We start from the raw sequence: 15,455 nt of genomic DNA on the forward strand, positions 1-15,455 counted from the left end.
CCCGGCTTCTCTCTTTCATTCTTTTTTCTTTTTCTGAGCCCAGATTTCTCTGTGTAATCTTGACTGTCCTGGGACTCTCTGTAGACCAGGCTGTTCTTGAACTTAGAGATCCACCTTCTTCCCAAGTGCTGGGAGTAAAGGCCTTTGCCACCACTGCCCGAGACATGGTCTTTCAATAAAGCCAGAACTCTACTGTGTATCTGTACTAGCTGACTAAGGCTAGTCTGCCTCCCTAGTGTTGGTGTTACAGCCATTTTTCATCACTCTTGGCTTTTCTCTAGGTTCTGGGTGTCTGAACTCTGGTCCTCATAATTTGCACAACAAGCACTTTGCCCACTGAGCCATCTCTCCAGCACCCAATTTTGATTTCTTGGTAATGTAAATTTTTGCAATAAAGCTCTATTTATATCTCTTGATGTTCTAAGCATACCACAAACACCTATCTTCATGCCAGAAGATAGACCCTAGTTGCCCTTAATTTGTTTGTAGCTAGGATTCTTTTTTGTTTTGTTTTGGTTTTGTTTAGTTTTTCAAGACAGGGTTTTTCTGTGTAGTCCTGGCTGTCCTGGAACTCTCAGAGATTCACCTGCCTCTGCCTCCTGAGTGCTGGGATTAAAGGCATGGGCCACCAAGCCCAGCTGCAGATGGGATCCTAAAAGTATTGTCTGAGGTACAGGGTTTTTAATCCTTTAATTTTCTTAGATGAGTCTTTATCACTATGGCTTGGTAAAGGTGTATTTGTGAAATGCCATCCATCCAGTAAAAGACACCTGACAGCATTCACAGAGGCACTGAAAAAATGTCAGACTAGCCAAGCATGGTGGCACACCCGAGGCAAGACGGTCATCAATCCTGTAAGTCTGTAGTTGGTATGGGCTAACCCTGACATTTCCAGGACTTGGTGCAGTTTTCTAATTAGCAGACGCGGCACTGGGAGGCGGTGACTGTTTCTCCCTGAAGCCCTCGCTTTCCAGCGACTTTTAGTCTGGGCAGAAACCGTGGTGCTGTGGATGCTGTGCTCGAGCTTTGCTTTGGTTCCCCGCAGGCCAGAAGCGGACTCCCAGAAGAGGGGAGCAGCAAGGATGGAATGACAACCGGGGGACAGACGCGCTTGATAGAGCAGAGCGAAGGCCCTACAGGGAATATCGACTCTATGACACTGAGAGACAGGCAGACTTGGCAGCGGAGAAGTTTACAGATGAAAAGTATGTACCTTAGTCCTCGGTTAGGGTGGCCGGGGCCCCAGAGATTTCCAGATAACTACTAGGCTTTGTGACATTTCTGTGGTGGCAGTCCTACGAATAATTTGCCAAGGTAAGTCTCAAGTCATGTTACCTTCAGTAGAACATGAAGGATCTTCCATTTACCTATACCTTAGTATATAGAAAATGATTATACAATTAAAAATTAATTGTGGCCAGGTGATGGTGCACGGCTTTAATCCCAGTGCTTGAGAGGCAGAGGCGGGCAGATCTCTGAGTTCAAGGCCAGTCTGGTCTACAGAGGGAGTTCCAGAACAGCCAGGGCTGTGCAGAGAAACCCTGTCTTGAAAAACAAAACAACAACAAAAAAAATTGTGGGTTTGGGGTGCAACTCAGTGGTTGAGCATTTGCCTACCATGCATAAAGCTCAAAGAACAGAAGGTTCATACAAAAAGCATTTTAAAAAACTTATTTTATGTTTGTGGGACTCCGCCTTTGTGTATGTATGTGTACCACATCTGTGCCTGGTGTTCATGGAGGCCAGAGGGGTATCAGATCCCCCAGAAGCAGAGTTACAAATGGTTATAAGCCACTGTGTGGATGCTGGAAATCAAACCCAGGTCATTTTTAAGATCTCTTAACTGCCAGCACTCTTAACCTCTGAACCATTTCTCCAACTCCTGAAAAGCCCTCATGTTATAAAACAAAACAAAATAAAACAAAAATAACCAACAAAACACACACACACACAAGTATATTGAAGAGGTTAAAAATTCTTCTGAAGTTAGATTAGGAAACTAATTTTGGGTTTAGGGATATAATCACTATGAGATTAGCAGTTGTCCCATGACCTCCTCATGTAAACTGTTGTACATGTGTGTTCATGCACACACAATAAACAAACACATGTGAAATCACAAAACCAATCAACATTTTTCCATCTGTTAATCTACTGAGGTAGTAAAGTGACATATTAGTTATTTTTCTTTCTTTTTGAAAATTTTACTTTTAAAAAAATTTATTTATTTGTATTTTATGTACATTGGTGTTTTGCCTGCATCTGTGTCTGTGTGACGATGTTTGAGGCCCTGGAGCAGGAGTTATGGACAGTTGTGAGCCGCCATGTGAATGCTGGGAATTGAATCCAGATCCTCTGGAGGACCAGCCAGTGCTCATAATCGCTGCGCCATCTCTCCAGCCCCATTAGTTTTCTGTTGCTGTGACAAGATATCATGATCAAGGCAACTTACGAAAAAAGAAAGCATTTATTAGGGGCCTTAAAACTTCAGTGGGTGTGTCTTTAACCATCATGCCAGGGAGCATGGCAGCAGGCAGGCAGGATGGTTCTGGAGCAGCAGCTGAGAGCTCGTTTCTCATCTATAACCACGAGGTAGAGATCAAGCTAACTGAAACAACAGTGGGCTAGTGAGAGCTTTTGAAACCTCAAAGCCCACCCCCCATGGCACACCTCCTTCATCAAGCCCACACCTTCTTTTTTTTTTTTTAAATATTTATTTATTTATTATGTATACAATATTCTGTCTGTGTGTATGTCTACAGGCCAGAAGAGGGCACCAGACCTCATCACAGATGGTCGTGAGCCACCATGTGGTTGCCGGGAATTGAACTCAGGACTTTTGGAAGAGCAGGCAATGCTCTTAACCACTGAGCCATCTCTCCAGCCCCGTAACCCACACCTTCTAATCCTTCCCACACCTCTGGTCCTTCCCAAACAGTTCCACCAACTAAGAGGCAAACATCCAAACACGTGACCCTATGGTAATGCACACGCCTGACCACTCTATACCCCATCCAAACACGTGACCCTATGGTAATGCACACGCCTGACCACTCTATACCCCATCCAAACACGTGACCCTATGGTAATGCACACGCCTGACCACTCTATACCCTTATTCTTCTTGACACACATGATGGTTTTCCCATGGGATCAGCAGCGTTTGCTCGGTGTTTTTGGTTGTGTGCTAACTGCACACGATGCGTTAACTGTGCACTCAGTGGTTAATTGTGTACTCAGTGACCCATTATTTGGGTGTCTCATACATCGCCACTTGCTCAGTGCTAATGGGCCTGTGCTTGGCTCAGCATCAGGCTTTTTAATGATGCATGGGAGCAGAAGCAGCTTTTGCTCTGTCAGGCATTTCCTCAGTAGAATCCTGGAATTAGAAGCCAGGTGAGGTTGTAACCTACATCTGCTTTAGTACAAAGTTAGGTGGGTAGAGATGGTATAAAAACAGATAAAATTGGGATGGGGGAGGTTTGTCGACCCACAGTGACAAACCACTGTCACAGCTACCTACCAGCTCGCTTTGTCACTTATCTGGGATAGCATCTCCCACAGCATAGTCTGCAAACTGGGCTGTAATCCAGGTTGGCTTTTGCTCATTTGAATTAAAGTGCACTTACTTCGAATTTCTTGATACACGTTACTAGACAAAATTATAAAATTTTTGTTATCTTAAAAGAGTCTAAATTCAGCCCTTAGAGATGGAAAACAGAGACCTAGAGTTGGAGTGACTCGGATCTCAGTTAGTTGACAAGGATGTTGACTCTATACAGGCAGAACACGTGTTTTCCTTCAGAAGTGACACCCTTTGTGTGAGGAGTTGACCGAGCCCAGGATCAGACGCAGAGAATAGTCATGTTGGTGTATGTGGATCTGGGATGCAAATATTCCTTTCAGTGAAGCAGGAGCTTTTCCTTAGGCCTCTTAGTGAACTTAATCGAACCCTCTGAACATAGGCTTTTTAGGTTTGGCAGGCGAGCACCTGCTGTTCTTCCAGAGGAACTGAGTTTGGTTTACAGCACACTTAGGTACCAGGAGCTCACAACTGCCTGTAATTCCAGCTCTGGCCTCCAAGGGCACACACAGAGATGTTTGCTTACATATAGATTGACAGGCATACACATAAATAAAAATAAATTAAGTCACTGGGTGGTGGTGGCACATCCCTTTAATTCCAGCACTTGGGAGACAGAGAAAGGCAGGTAGATCTCTGTGAGTTCGAGGCCAGCCTGGGCTAGAGCTAGTTTCAGGACAGACAAGGCTCTTACACAGTGGAACCTTGTCTCAAAAAACAAAATAAATAAATTAATCTTAAAAATCACTAGTCTTCCCTGTCTTTGGTCACAGAATAGAAAAAAGTTCAGTATGTTAAAGATTTCAGCTCTAAATATCACCTTCTGGGTATGTTTAGAAGAGAGATTTGGAGGGATAATTTTTAAAGATGAAGCATTTTTCTTACACAGACCATTTCAAATTAAGTGTTTAATACCAAGACAGGAAAGAACCTTTACATTTAACTAACACAGTCATTGTATATAAACGAGGAAACTGAATTCACAAGTGAAAGCCAGTTGAGAAAGAACAAGGACCTGTGCTCCCTACCTGATACCCATGTGACCCGGGGCAGACCCTTCCTGTGCTGCTTCAGGTTCTCGTCTCTTTACAGAAGTTCTTCTGTGTATTAAACGTGGCTGTGAGCATTAAAGTGCTGTGTGGTCAATGCCCAGAGAAGTGCCAGGTACTGTGTTCAGTGGTGAACTGTTAGTTTAGTCAAGCCATCATGCTTTCTGACTTATAACCATAGCTGCCTTCTAGAGTTGGTATGTTCTTCTCAAAAACGCTTCAGACCTTTTAAGTCCAGTTCACCACTTCTCATCATTCCTGTCTTCTCCTAGACCAGTTGACAGGTTTGACCGAGACAGGCCACGGAGAGGACGCGGAGGCCCCAGAGGAGGCCTGAGGAGCAGAGGCCGAGGTGGACCCGGGAACAGAGCTTTTGACTCCTTTGACCAAAGAGGGAAGCGAGACTTTGAGAGATACAGCAGCAACGATAAAGCGTAAGCTCCTTTGCTGTGCCATTTTCTACTTCAGCTTTTGTGTCTGTTGATGATCAGCTTGATACGAGCGCTGTCATTCTCGTGGAACAGGAATTTCATTCTGTAAGATTACGTGCATCTGTGTGTATGTTGTGGGGATGGGCTGTGACATGCATGAGTGCCGTGCCTGTAGAGGCCAGAAGATGACGCCAGAGTGACAGACAGTTGTCGCTGTCTAACGTAAGTACTGGAAATTAAACCCAGGCCCTTTGTAAGAGTTGTCTCCGCAGACACTGGGGCAGTGCTTTCTGATTGGGAGGCCGATGAGGAACACGGCTGTTCTTTGTTTCTTCAGAGCAAACAGAATGGAGGACAGCATGGGTGTCTGCGGTGTGCGCTCCTGGGGATCAGGTAAAGACACTAGGTAAGGTGCAAGGGTGTGTTCCCTGAGAGCCTGCAGTGGAGCCAGAGTCCCTGAACCTTGGCTTCTTAAAAACTGTTCTCTCTGGTTCTGTTTGTCAAGTAGAAATTGATGTGGATTGTTGTTTGGAGTGTGTGCGTGTGCGTGTGTGTTTGTGCGTGTGCATGTGTGTATGTGTGCAATTGACTGAATCAGGAGAAAGCTTTTTAAAACACAGTTGTTGTCTTGTACTTAGATTCTTAGACTGTTTTTAACTTAGCTAAAATAAGATAAAATAATAGACCTTTAGGGGGTCAGGTATGGTGGCAGATGCTTTGGATTGGGAGGCAGAGGTAGGAGGCTCTCAACGAATTCTGGACCAGCCTGGTCTATATAATGAGTTCCAGGCCAGCCAGGGCTACATCGTGAGACTCTGTCTCAAATAAATAAAGCAAGTAAATAAGCAAATAGACCTTAAAAAGTTTTGAGTCTAAATACAACATAACAACTATGTTTTTAAAAGCTTTCTCCTGATTCAGCCAAATGCAGATGTACACACACACACACACACACACACACACGCACGCCCTAAACAACAATTCACATCAATTTCTACTTGACAGATGGCCACATATATGCTCATATATCTTAAGTATACGGTGTGCACACTTGCACATCTCAGAATATGTTTATATATATATATATACACATATATATATATATGAGACAGGCTCTCACTATTTGGCCCAGATTACTGTGAATCCTTCTGCCTTAGCTTTCCAAGTGCTGGGGTTATAGACATATGCATCACACTCAGACCTGTACTTTATTTCCCTGTGAGTGTCCAAAGTTCTTACAGCTGTTTATTTGGTAAAGTATTTTGCAGGGTCTTTACATGTGGCTCAGGTAGAACAACTCACAACCGGGTGGTGGTAGTGCATGCCTTTAATTCCAGCACTCTGGAGACAGAGGCAGGTGGATCTCCGTGAGTTCGAGGCCAGCCTGGTCTACAAGAGCTAGTTCTAGGACAGACTCCAAAGTTACACAGAGAAACCCTGTCTCAAAAAAAAAAAATTTGCTTAACATGCAGAAAAGTCTGGGTCTGTTTCCAGCACCGTATGAACTGGGAGTGATGGTGCATACCTGTAATCCCAGGTTCTGACGTTCAAGGTTATCTGTAGCAAATAAGGAGTTCATGAAGCCTTGTATCAAATTGAGCACTTGCTGCTCATATAAGGGAGTTTCAGAAGTTTTGAATAACTCTTCTATCTTTGGTGGGCACTGTGCCCACCTGGTACCCATACAGGCATGCAGACAAACACATATATACAGAAAATAAAATAAGCTTTTAAAAAAATTGAAAGCTAGAATAATTTTTTAAAATCATTTTTTGAGTTTTACTTATTTTACGTATATTGTGTTCTGTCTATCTGCATGTACATCTGCATGTCAGAAGAGGGCGCCAGATCCCATTATAGATGGCCGTGAGCCACCATGTGTTTGCTGGGAATTAAACTCAAGACCTCTGAACCATCTCTCCAGCCCCCAAAGCTGGAATTCTTGCCAGGCTTGGTAACATACACCTGTGAGTCCAGTACTTGGAGGGGGGATCCCAGCCCATTGCAGAGGGAGGTAGATTTGTATGTGAGTTTGAGGGTAGCCTGGTCTACACAGTGAGCTCTCAGACACTCGGGGCTACACAATGAGACATTTTCTCAAAAATAAAATATATAAAAAGAGAAAATGAAAAGATGGATTCTCCAGTATTATAAGACTTTGAATTTTTTTCCCCCTGATCATTATCATCTGGTCTTAAATTTAGAGCATTCATGGATGTTTCTATTTATCTCTAACATTTTGGAAATAATTTTTTGTTTTTAAAGGCAGGATTTCTCTTTGTAGCTCTGACTGTCCTGGAACTTGCTTTGTAGACCAGGCTGGCCTTGGACTCACAGAGATCTTCCTGCCTCTGCTCCTGAGTGGGAAATAATATATTTTTAAGCAGCCCTTACTACTGTTTTTCACTGCAGTGTGGATATGGTCGCTTCAAGGGCATGCCCCTAAGAAACGAGGCCTAAATTGTGTTTCCTTGGCATGACTGACTGTATGACAAATGTTCTTGCTGCTTTTCAGTGACACAGAGCCAGCTGCACCCATGGACGAGATCTCAGCGATGGAGGAGTCCCAAGGCACCCTGGATGAGGAGTCTCCCGCCAAGTAGGCGGCTGCTTCTTAGACCTATGGATTATCTCTCATAGTGATTCTTAATGATACCCCCCTCCCTCTCAAGATTGGACACTGTGTGCATGTGCGTGTGAGAATGTGCATGTGTGCATGCGAGCGTGTGTGTGCGTGTGTGTGTGGGGAGGTTGCTTGTGTGGATGTAGAGGCCAGAGCAGGGTACTGGGTGTCTTTCTCTGTGGTTTTGTCCCTTGTTGCCTTGAGACGGGGTCCCTCACAAATGAAAGCTCACTATTTCAGCTAAGCTAGGTTGCCAGTGAATTCTTAGGATCCTTCTGTCTCCACTCCACATTCCTGGAATTTTTAGGTGGGTGTTGGACATTCACACTCTGGTCCTCATGTTTGCAGTGCAGGTACTCTCGAAGACGGGATCTCTCTGTGTAGCCCTGGCTGTCCTATAATGCAATATTCAGAGCAGGGGTCTCTCTGTGTAGCCCTGGCTGTCCTATAGTGCAAAATTCAGACCAGACTGACCTTGAGCTCACACAGCCTCACTTCTCTCTGCGCCCCAGCCCTGGGATTAAAGGTGCACACACCTTACCCAGCTGGAGCAAGCATTCTTAACCCACTGAGCCATCTCTCTAGTCTTTCCTTAATGGTTTTAAAAGCTGAGTCCTTTCTCATATCATACTGAGTTGATCTTATTAACAAACTAGTTAAGTAATCTGATAGTTTTTTTTAAGTGAGAATAGATTAAATTCAAGCATTGTATCTTCTGCCCCCTTACCTCTTCTGTTTTGCTTTTGTCTCCTTTATTCTCCTGTCTTCCTTTTTTTCCATGAAGACCAGGTCTCTGGTCCATACCTAGCACACTGAGGCTTTAAGCCTCCTTTCCCTGTGAATGAGCTAGGGTGCTAGCCACTGAACTCATAGGATCCTCCAGTTTCCTAGTTTTGTTTCTCAAGGCAAAGCCACCTCCTGGAATCCATAGCAAGTCACAAGGCAGGGCTAATCGGAACCTTTGAAAGGTTTTTGTTGTTTAGTTTGGTTTTTATTTTTATTATTACTATGTGTGTGTATGTATCACATGTGCATGTGGAGGTCAGAGAACAGCTTTGTACATTGTTCTCTCCTTCCTCCTCTATGTGGATTCCAGGATCTATCCCAGGTCACTAGGCTTGTGTACAGCACCTTTACCCACTGGGCCATCTCTCCATCCCCTCTGGACAGTCACACCGTGTCTGAGCAATCCAGTGCCCCAGACAGGAAGCTGGTGGTCTTCCCATCCTCGGGGCAGAACACTGTACCATCTCTTCTCCCACCTCTTAGAGCTTTGGGTCCATTCCCACAGATTTCCTCAAACCCTCAAGCTGTCAGTGTGTTCATGTATTCCTCCCCAGCTCTGGTCTTCTTGACATTTTAAATGTGTGCAGTCTCCTACTGGCCTTGCACTGTGCCACGGTTATTTCCTCTCTTACTCGTTCTTTTAACTCCAGACCTGTCTCCTGTTGTCATTACCCTCTGAACACTCCCTGCACGTCACCAGGCTTGATGGCTACTTCGTTCTGGACTTGTGTGGATTTGAGCTCTGCTCCCTGGCTCTGGTTTCCCTCTGCTTGTACATCTTCTTTGTGACTCATAAGGGTTTTGCCTTAGGCCTCTTCTCCTTTTCTGAATCTTTACGGTTATCTTACATACCTGCTGCTTAAATTGTCATGCCTGTGTTGACACCAGAATACAGATCAGTGGCTTCCTCCTTCAGTAAGAGCTCAAGGTCTGTGTGCGCCTCCTGCATGCCTTCTCCAGCATCCCCTCTGCTTTGCACGCTCAGCATTATCACCCGTCAGCTTCCACAATGGAAGCTAAGAAGTCTCCCTGGGAAGCCCTGTCTTCAGTCTTTTCCCACCCCCAAATTTAGGCCTGCGCTCAGACCCTAACTGTTCACTGTCTGTCACTGGTACAACCTAACCTGTTTTCTGGTTGTCACTGCAGCTCCCGATGGCCTCTGCATTCCCACTGCATCAGAGTGGCTCTTTGGTTCTCTGAGTGTCATGTCCTCCGACCCCTTGAAACCCCCTCCAGTGGCTTCCTGTTCCCTCTCTGTTCTTACCCTGATGTGTACAGTCCCACAGGGCCTGGCCTTGCTGAGACGCTCAAGTTTGACTATTCTTGTGCCTTCCCAGGATTCATTTTGTGGCCCCTACTTCGTGTTCTGAATGTACCTTATCCTCACCCCACTGGCAGCCATGGGCTTGCTTCCCTGCTTGCTGAATTCTGCTCTTGACCCTGCTGCTGCCGCAGAACGGAGTTGTGAGGACTGTGTTGTGTGCATGGCTATGTTTTTATCCACAAGTGGGAGAGAGGGAGGGGCACAGAGAATGGAGCCAGAGCTTGGTTGCCATGTAAATACCTGCCAGTCTCATCTTTGCTTCTTATAAGATTGGCAGTGACTGACAGTCGCAACAGCTGCGAACTTACTGCTCAAAACAACTAAGAATGTGTTTTTAAAATAGGACTCATAGTTAATGTGCCCATTTGGACAGTGTTAACTAAAGAAACAGAAGCATAATTTCTGTGAGCTGGGAAAGCGAATTATGTAGGAAACACTGTTAGAGGAGTAAACACTTGTGTGTGTTCAGGTGCACGGAGGTTGAAAGCCAGCAAGTTTTTATCATCCTAGTTGACAGAATTAAGACACAGTGGCCTTCCTAATATTAGACAAGGTAGGATGGACTAACACTGGAGGAGGCTAAGCAAGGCTGGCCACCACGCTGCTCTGTGCAGAGCGGCGGAATGTAAGCCTCCTCCGTGGGAATCCAGTGCGGCCAGCAGAGTAACCATGTTGGCCAATGTTGAGGAGCTCTTGTTTCTTTGGCCCCGTCAAACTTCAAGATCATGGAAATCTCATAGCGATGTGCCATTTTTGATGGTTTTGCCGATGATGTTCTCTCCTCGTGGCTCTGGCTGACTGACTTGACGTTGGGCTTTCATTAGCCACAGTGCAGCTCCAGTTCACCTCTCGGGCTCAGAACTTCTCGACGGAAGGGCTTGAATCCTGCATGTACAACCTAAAACACACACTTACTCTTCCAGTTTGGCCAGTTTACTGATGTGATATACACTCCCTCCCTTGCTTCACGCAGCAGCTGAATTGTTCCTCATCTTCCTCATCACAGCGTTCTGACGTTGGAGGGCGTCTGCTACCCTGACTGCTTTGGTCTCTGAGTTTTCCTCTTCACTGGAGACCTCACATAAGTGGGATCTTACACAGGAAAGAGAGGACACGCTGGCTTATTTCATTCTTCATCATGTTTCCAAATTTCTGTCATTTGATGACCTTCCTTAATACTTTTGTTTTGCTTTGTTTTTTGGGACAGGGTTTCTCTGTGTAACAGCTGTGGCTATCCTGGAACTCACTCTGGAGACCAGGCTGGGCTCAAACTTAGAAATCCACCTGGCTCTGCCTCCCGAGTGCTGTCATTAAAGGCATGTGCCACCATGCCCAGCCTTTGTTATTTTTTTAATCCCTTATTTTCCTTATCTGTTCATCAGACAATAGACACTGGTAGTTTGTATTTTGAGGCGCTGTGTAGTACCACTGTGAACATTTGTGTGTGGTCTCATATGGATGCATGTTCTTATTTCTCTCAGGCGTGAAATTACTAGGTCATATATGAACTGTCAGAAAAAAAATTTTCGAGACAAGATCTCTCTATGTAGGCTGCCTTAGAATTTGCTATGTAGCCTCAGCAGTCCTGGGGCTCCCTCTGTAGATCAGCTGACCTTACCTCCCTAATGCTGGGTTCAAAGACGTGAACCACCACACCTGATTGTAAAATTTGAACACCCACCAGACTGTTTTCTAAATTGACACACAATTCCCTAACCATATATTTTTTGACACCCTTGTCAACACTTTTTAAATGCCTTTAAAGACACTTTTTTTCCTTCTTAAAAAAGAATTATTTTTATGAGTGCTTTGCCTGCATACATGTATACCACATGCGTGCCTGGTGCCATGGGGTCCAGAAAAGAGCGTTGGATCCCCTTGAATACAGCTGGTTGTAAGCCACCACGTGAATCCTAAGACCCAAACCCAGGTCTTCTGCAAGAGTTGCAAGTACTCTTGCTGATGAACCATCTCTGCAACCCTTAAAATGCCTTTTTGATACCAGCTGTCCTGTTAGGTGTGGAATGGGGTAACTTCTTGTAGCTTGCCACCCTTCTCTGACGACTAATGATATTGGGCATTTGAAAAGGTTTTTAATGTGTCTATTTTGCCTGCATGTGTATGTGCAAATGCAGATCCTTTGGAAGCCATACGAGGGCATAAGATTCCTTGGAACTGGTGCTTCCAGAGCGAGCCATCTCCTAGTCTGTTTTAGATAGGATAGGGACAGAACGTTTGCTCAACACATGCTACCCCTAAGCTCCACCCACAGTGCTCCAAAAAGGTCTACAATAAAAACCTCACTCCAAACTGACTCATAGAAGAGGGTAAAACATGAACGATTTTTAACAGGTTCTCACGATGAAGTTATCAGACAAATGTGGAAATAAGCATGAAGATATAATGAGGCCACAAGAAAACCTAAACTTATAATGTGATCAAAAATAGTTCTGGCATAATGAGGAAGAGGTCTAAAAAGGGTTTGGAGCATGGGCCTGGAGAGAGTCTGAACCAACCGAAGGGGTATTTATAAAAGTGTACGTTTGTGACCCATTGTTTAAAGACTTCAGTCCATGGTTTCCATGACTTTGTGTCCACAACATCTCTTATTTTTTCCCCAATTATCATATTGCCCCCTGCCGTCAGAAAAGGTGCATGACGGTGTAATTGATGGGGAGAACATGGGGTGATGACGTCATTTTCACAAACCACTGTGAAGGTACCTTTAGTTTGCAGTGCAGGATAGGATGGAAGAGATAAAACTCAGATGCAACCCTGAGGGTCTGGTTACTTTCCACCTTACTACATTTCTAATAAAGTACTACAAAAGTTCCATCAGCAAAAAAAAAAAAAATTATGATAATATACCTTTACAGAGTTCCTGAGTTGGAGGTAGAAGAAGAAAATCAAGTCCAAGAGATGACCTTGGATGAGTGGAAAAACCTTCAAGAGCAAACCAGACCAAAGCCTGAGTTCAACATCCGCAAGCCAGAGTCCACAGTTCCTTCCAAGGCAGTGGTGATTCACAAGTCCAAATACAGAGACGATGTAAGTAAGCCTTCTGTCTTGGGGGAATATGCACTGCTGCCCTCATCAGGCACAATCGGACCTCTCTTGGAGGACGTGAAAACAGAACCATCTGTGTGGGGAGTGTGATGTGGAGGCCAGAGGAGACATGTGGTTCTCAGCACAGAGGCCATCAGGTTTGGTACCCACTTAGCCATCTCTCCAGCCCCTCCACCTGATGTTCTTGTTTCTGCTCAGGCCTCACCAAGGGTGATGGGAAGGAATGGAACTTGGTGTGTCGACAGGAGAATACCGCATTCTCTGCTGGCCTTGAAAGTCAGCCAGGAAGACACAAGCGCCAAGGGTTCCGTCCACCTTGGCCTCTCGGAGGCACAGAGCAGCTGTTTCAAAGGCTACTATTTTGATGATTAGATCGCCGTCCCCTCAGGTTCTTTTGTTTAAGACAAAGTCTTGAGTATGTAGCCTGGTCTGGCCTCAGACTCTCCATCCACCCATGTTTCAGTGTCCCGAGGGCCAGGCTAAGGTTTGCACCACCACACCACTCCTCTTTCATGATGAGCATTCCACTGGGTCAGTTATGAGTTGAACCAAGACCAGGGAACCTATATGTAAACAGAGGCTTTCTGCTGCTCCGCCCAGTCCTGCAGCTGCTTTTAAAATACTCAGAGGCTTACTAGTACTTATAAGTGCATGGCTGATGGCTAAGCCTTCTTACCAGCTAGCTCTTAACATTTAAATTACCCGGTGTTTCTTATCTATGCTTTACCACATGGTTCGTGGCTTGCTCTCATTTTCTACACGTCTTGCTTCCTTTGTTGCTGGCTGGCTGGCATTTCCAAGACTCTGCCCTTCTTCTCCTATATCTCTGCTTGGATTTCCCTCCTGGCTCTTATTTATCAACCAATGAGACCACATATTCACAGTATACAGAAAGACATCCCACAGCACTTATATTCTGTGATCCCTTTGTTACGGTATTTGAACAGCACTGCTTCCTCTGTCTAACTCTAGGAACTGCTGAGAAGTTCCTAGATCGCTGATGGCACTGTCAGGTACCAGACTGCAGCCAGTTGTACTGAGGGCATTATTACGGACTCTGTATTGTGTAGGCTTATTCTTCACAGTTCCTGTCTAGCACTGATCCTGTGTGTGTGTGTGTGTGTGTGTGTGTGTGTGTGTGTGTGTGTATACATACTTGCTCGTGTGTCTATCACTCTTCACTTTTGTTTTGAGACATGTTTTGAGACAAGGTGTCTCAATGAACCTCGGACTCACCAATTCAAGTAGACTGGCTAACAAGCTCCAACAATCCTAATCCTGTCTCTGCCTCCCGCTGTTGGGGTTACAGATGCGCTCAGCTGGGATCCACTCAACCCTCATGCTTTGTGCAAGCACCTCACCACCGTGGCTGTATCTCCCCAGCCCAGCACAGGGCTTTTTACCAGATGCCTGGACAGAGAGGCTCCAGGGAAATAATGTTTATAATAAGTAAATAATGTTTACAAGGCTGATCCCTTACCACTTTCTCCTGTTACTGAAGTTAAAGGAACACTGAAGCACCCAGGTGCAGAGTTTAGAATTCCTGTTGTCACAGCACAAGCCAGACTGTGGTGATGAGCAATCTTCCCGCTGGGGAGACTCGCCGACTTCCAGTCAGCTCAGAACACTGTGTATTTTTCTCTGTGTTTTCCTATTAGTTAGATTTCCAGTGTTGTAGCAAAATGCCTGAGATCACTTATAATGAGAAAAGTTTTGATTCAGCCTCAGGTTGTGTGACCCAAAGATGCACAGATGGCAGAAAGCCGTATGCTTGCCTCACTGCGGCCAAGAAACAGACAGGAAGGAGCTGATGTCCTAATGATGTCCCCATCTGGGACTCAGCCCCATGACCCACTTCCTCTTACCATGCCCACCTCCTCCAGATTCCTGTGAGGATTTTCATGCTCACTTTTTTTTTTTTTGGTTTTTCGAGACAGGGTTTCTCTGTAGCTTTGGAGTCTGTCCTGGAACTCACAGAGATCCGCCTGCCTCTGCCTCCCAAGTGCTGGGATTAAAGGCGTGCGCCACCACCGCCCAGCTTTTCATGCTCACTTTGGTCAGTTACCTGAGTACTTCATTTAGGAGGCTGCTGACGACACAGTATATCCACTCTGCCTTCCTGGTCAGCTCAAGGTCTAAGACACTTGACTGGTAAGTTCTGAGATGTTCCACCAGAGACCTAGGAGGCCAGAGTTGGCTTAGCAGGCAGCACGTCTTTTTGTTGTTCTTTTCTGTTGTGAACACTAGAAATGTAGCTTCCTGTGAAACCACAGTACTGTTAAGGCTGGGAAACAGGTAAAAATAGGAGCTGGTTCCTCAAACAATACATAGTATCCTAGGACTTTCTTTGGTGGGAGGTCTCTTAAGACACCAAAACCTTCGAGGCTAGCTTGGTCTGTAAGAGCTAGTTCCAAGACAGGCTCCAAAGTTACAGAGAAACCCTGTCTCAAAAAACCAAAAGACCCCAAAACCAAAGTAAGTTAGCAACCCCAAGATTTGGCTCATGTTGCTTTAAGAACAATCCTGGCTAAAAATGTCGTAGATAAACTAGGACCAAAGACATTTACCTTTTTTTTTTTTTTTTTTTTTTTTT

At 45.1% G+C, this 15,455-nt stretch overlaps 1 protein-coding gene across 1 annotated transcript in view; it reads left to right on the plus strand.

The window, feature by feature from the left end:
* Habp4 (hyaluronan binding protein 4) overlaps window positions 1–15,455 on the plus strand; it is a 23,620-nt gene that overhangs the window by 4,564 nt on the left and 3,601 nt on the right. Inside the window, exons 2-6 of the mRNA XM_005371639.2 lie at window positions 1,046–1,205; window positions 4,905–5,066; window positions 5,401–5,469; window positions 7,579–7,662; window positions 12,673–12,844. Of these exons, the coding sequence (XP_005371696.1) occupies window positions 1,046–1,205; window positions 4,905–5,066; window positions 5,401–5,469; window positions 7,579–7,662; window positions 12,673–12,844 (647 nt within the window). The remainder of the gene's footprint in view (window positions 1–1,045; window positions 1,206–4,904; window positions 5,067–5,400; window positions 5,470–7,578; window positions 7,663–12,672; window positions 12,845–15,455) is intronic.

This window comes from Microtus ochrogaster, unplaced genomic scaffold, assembly GCF_000317375.1.
Source record: "Microtus ochrogaster isolate Prairie Vole_2 unplaced genomic scaffold, MicOch1.0 UNK118, whole genome shotgun sequence".
Taxonomy (NCBI): Eukaryota; Metazoa; Chordata; class Mammalia; order Rodentia; family Cricetidae; genus Microtus; species Microtus ochrogaster.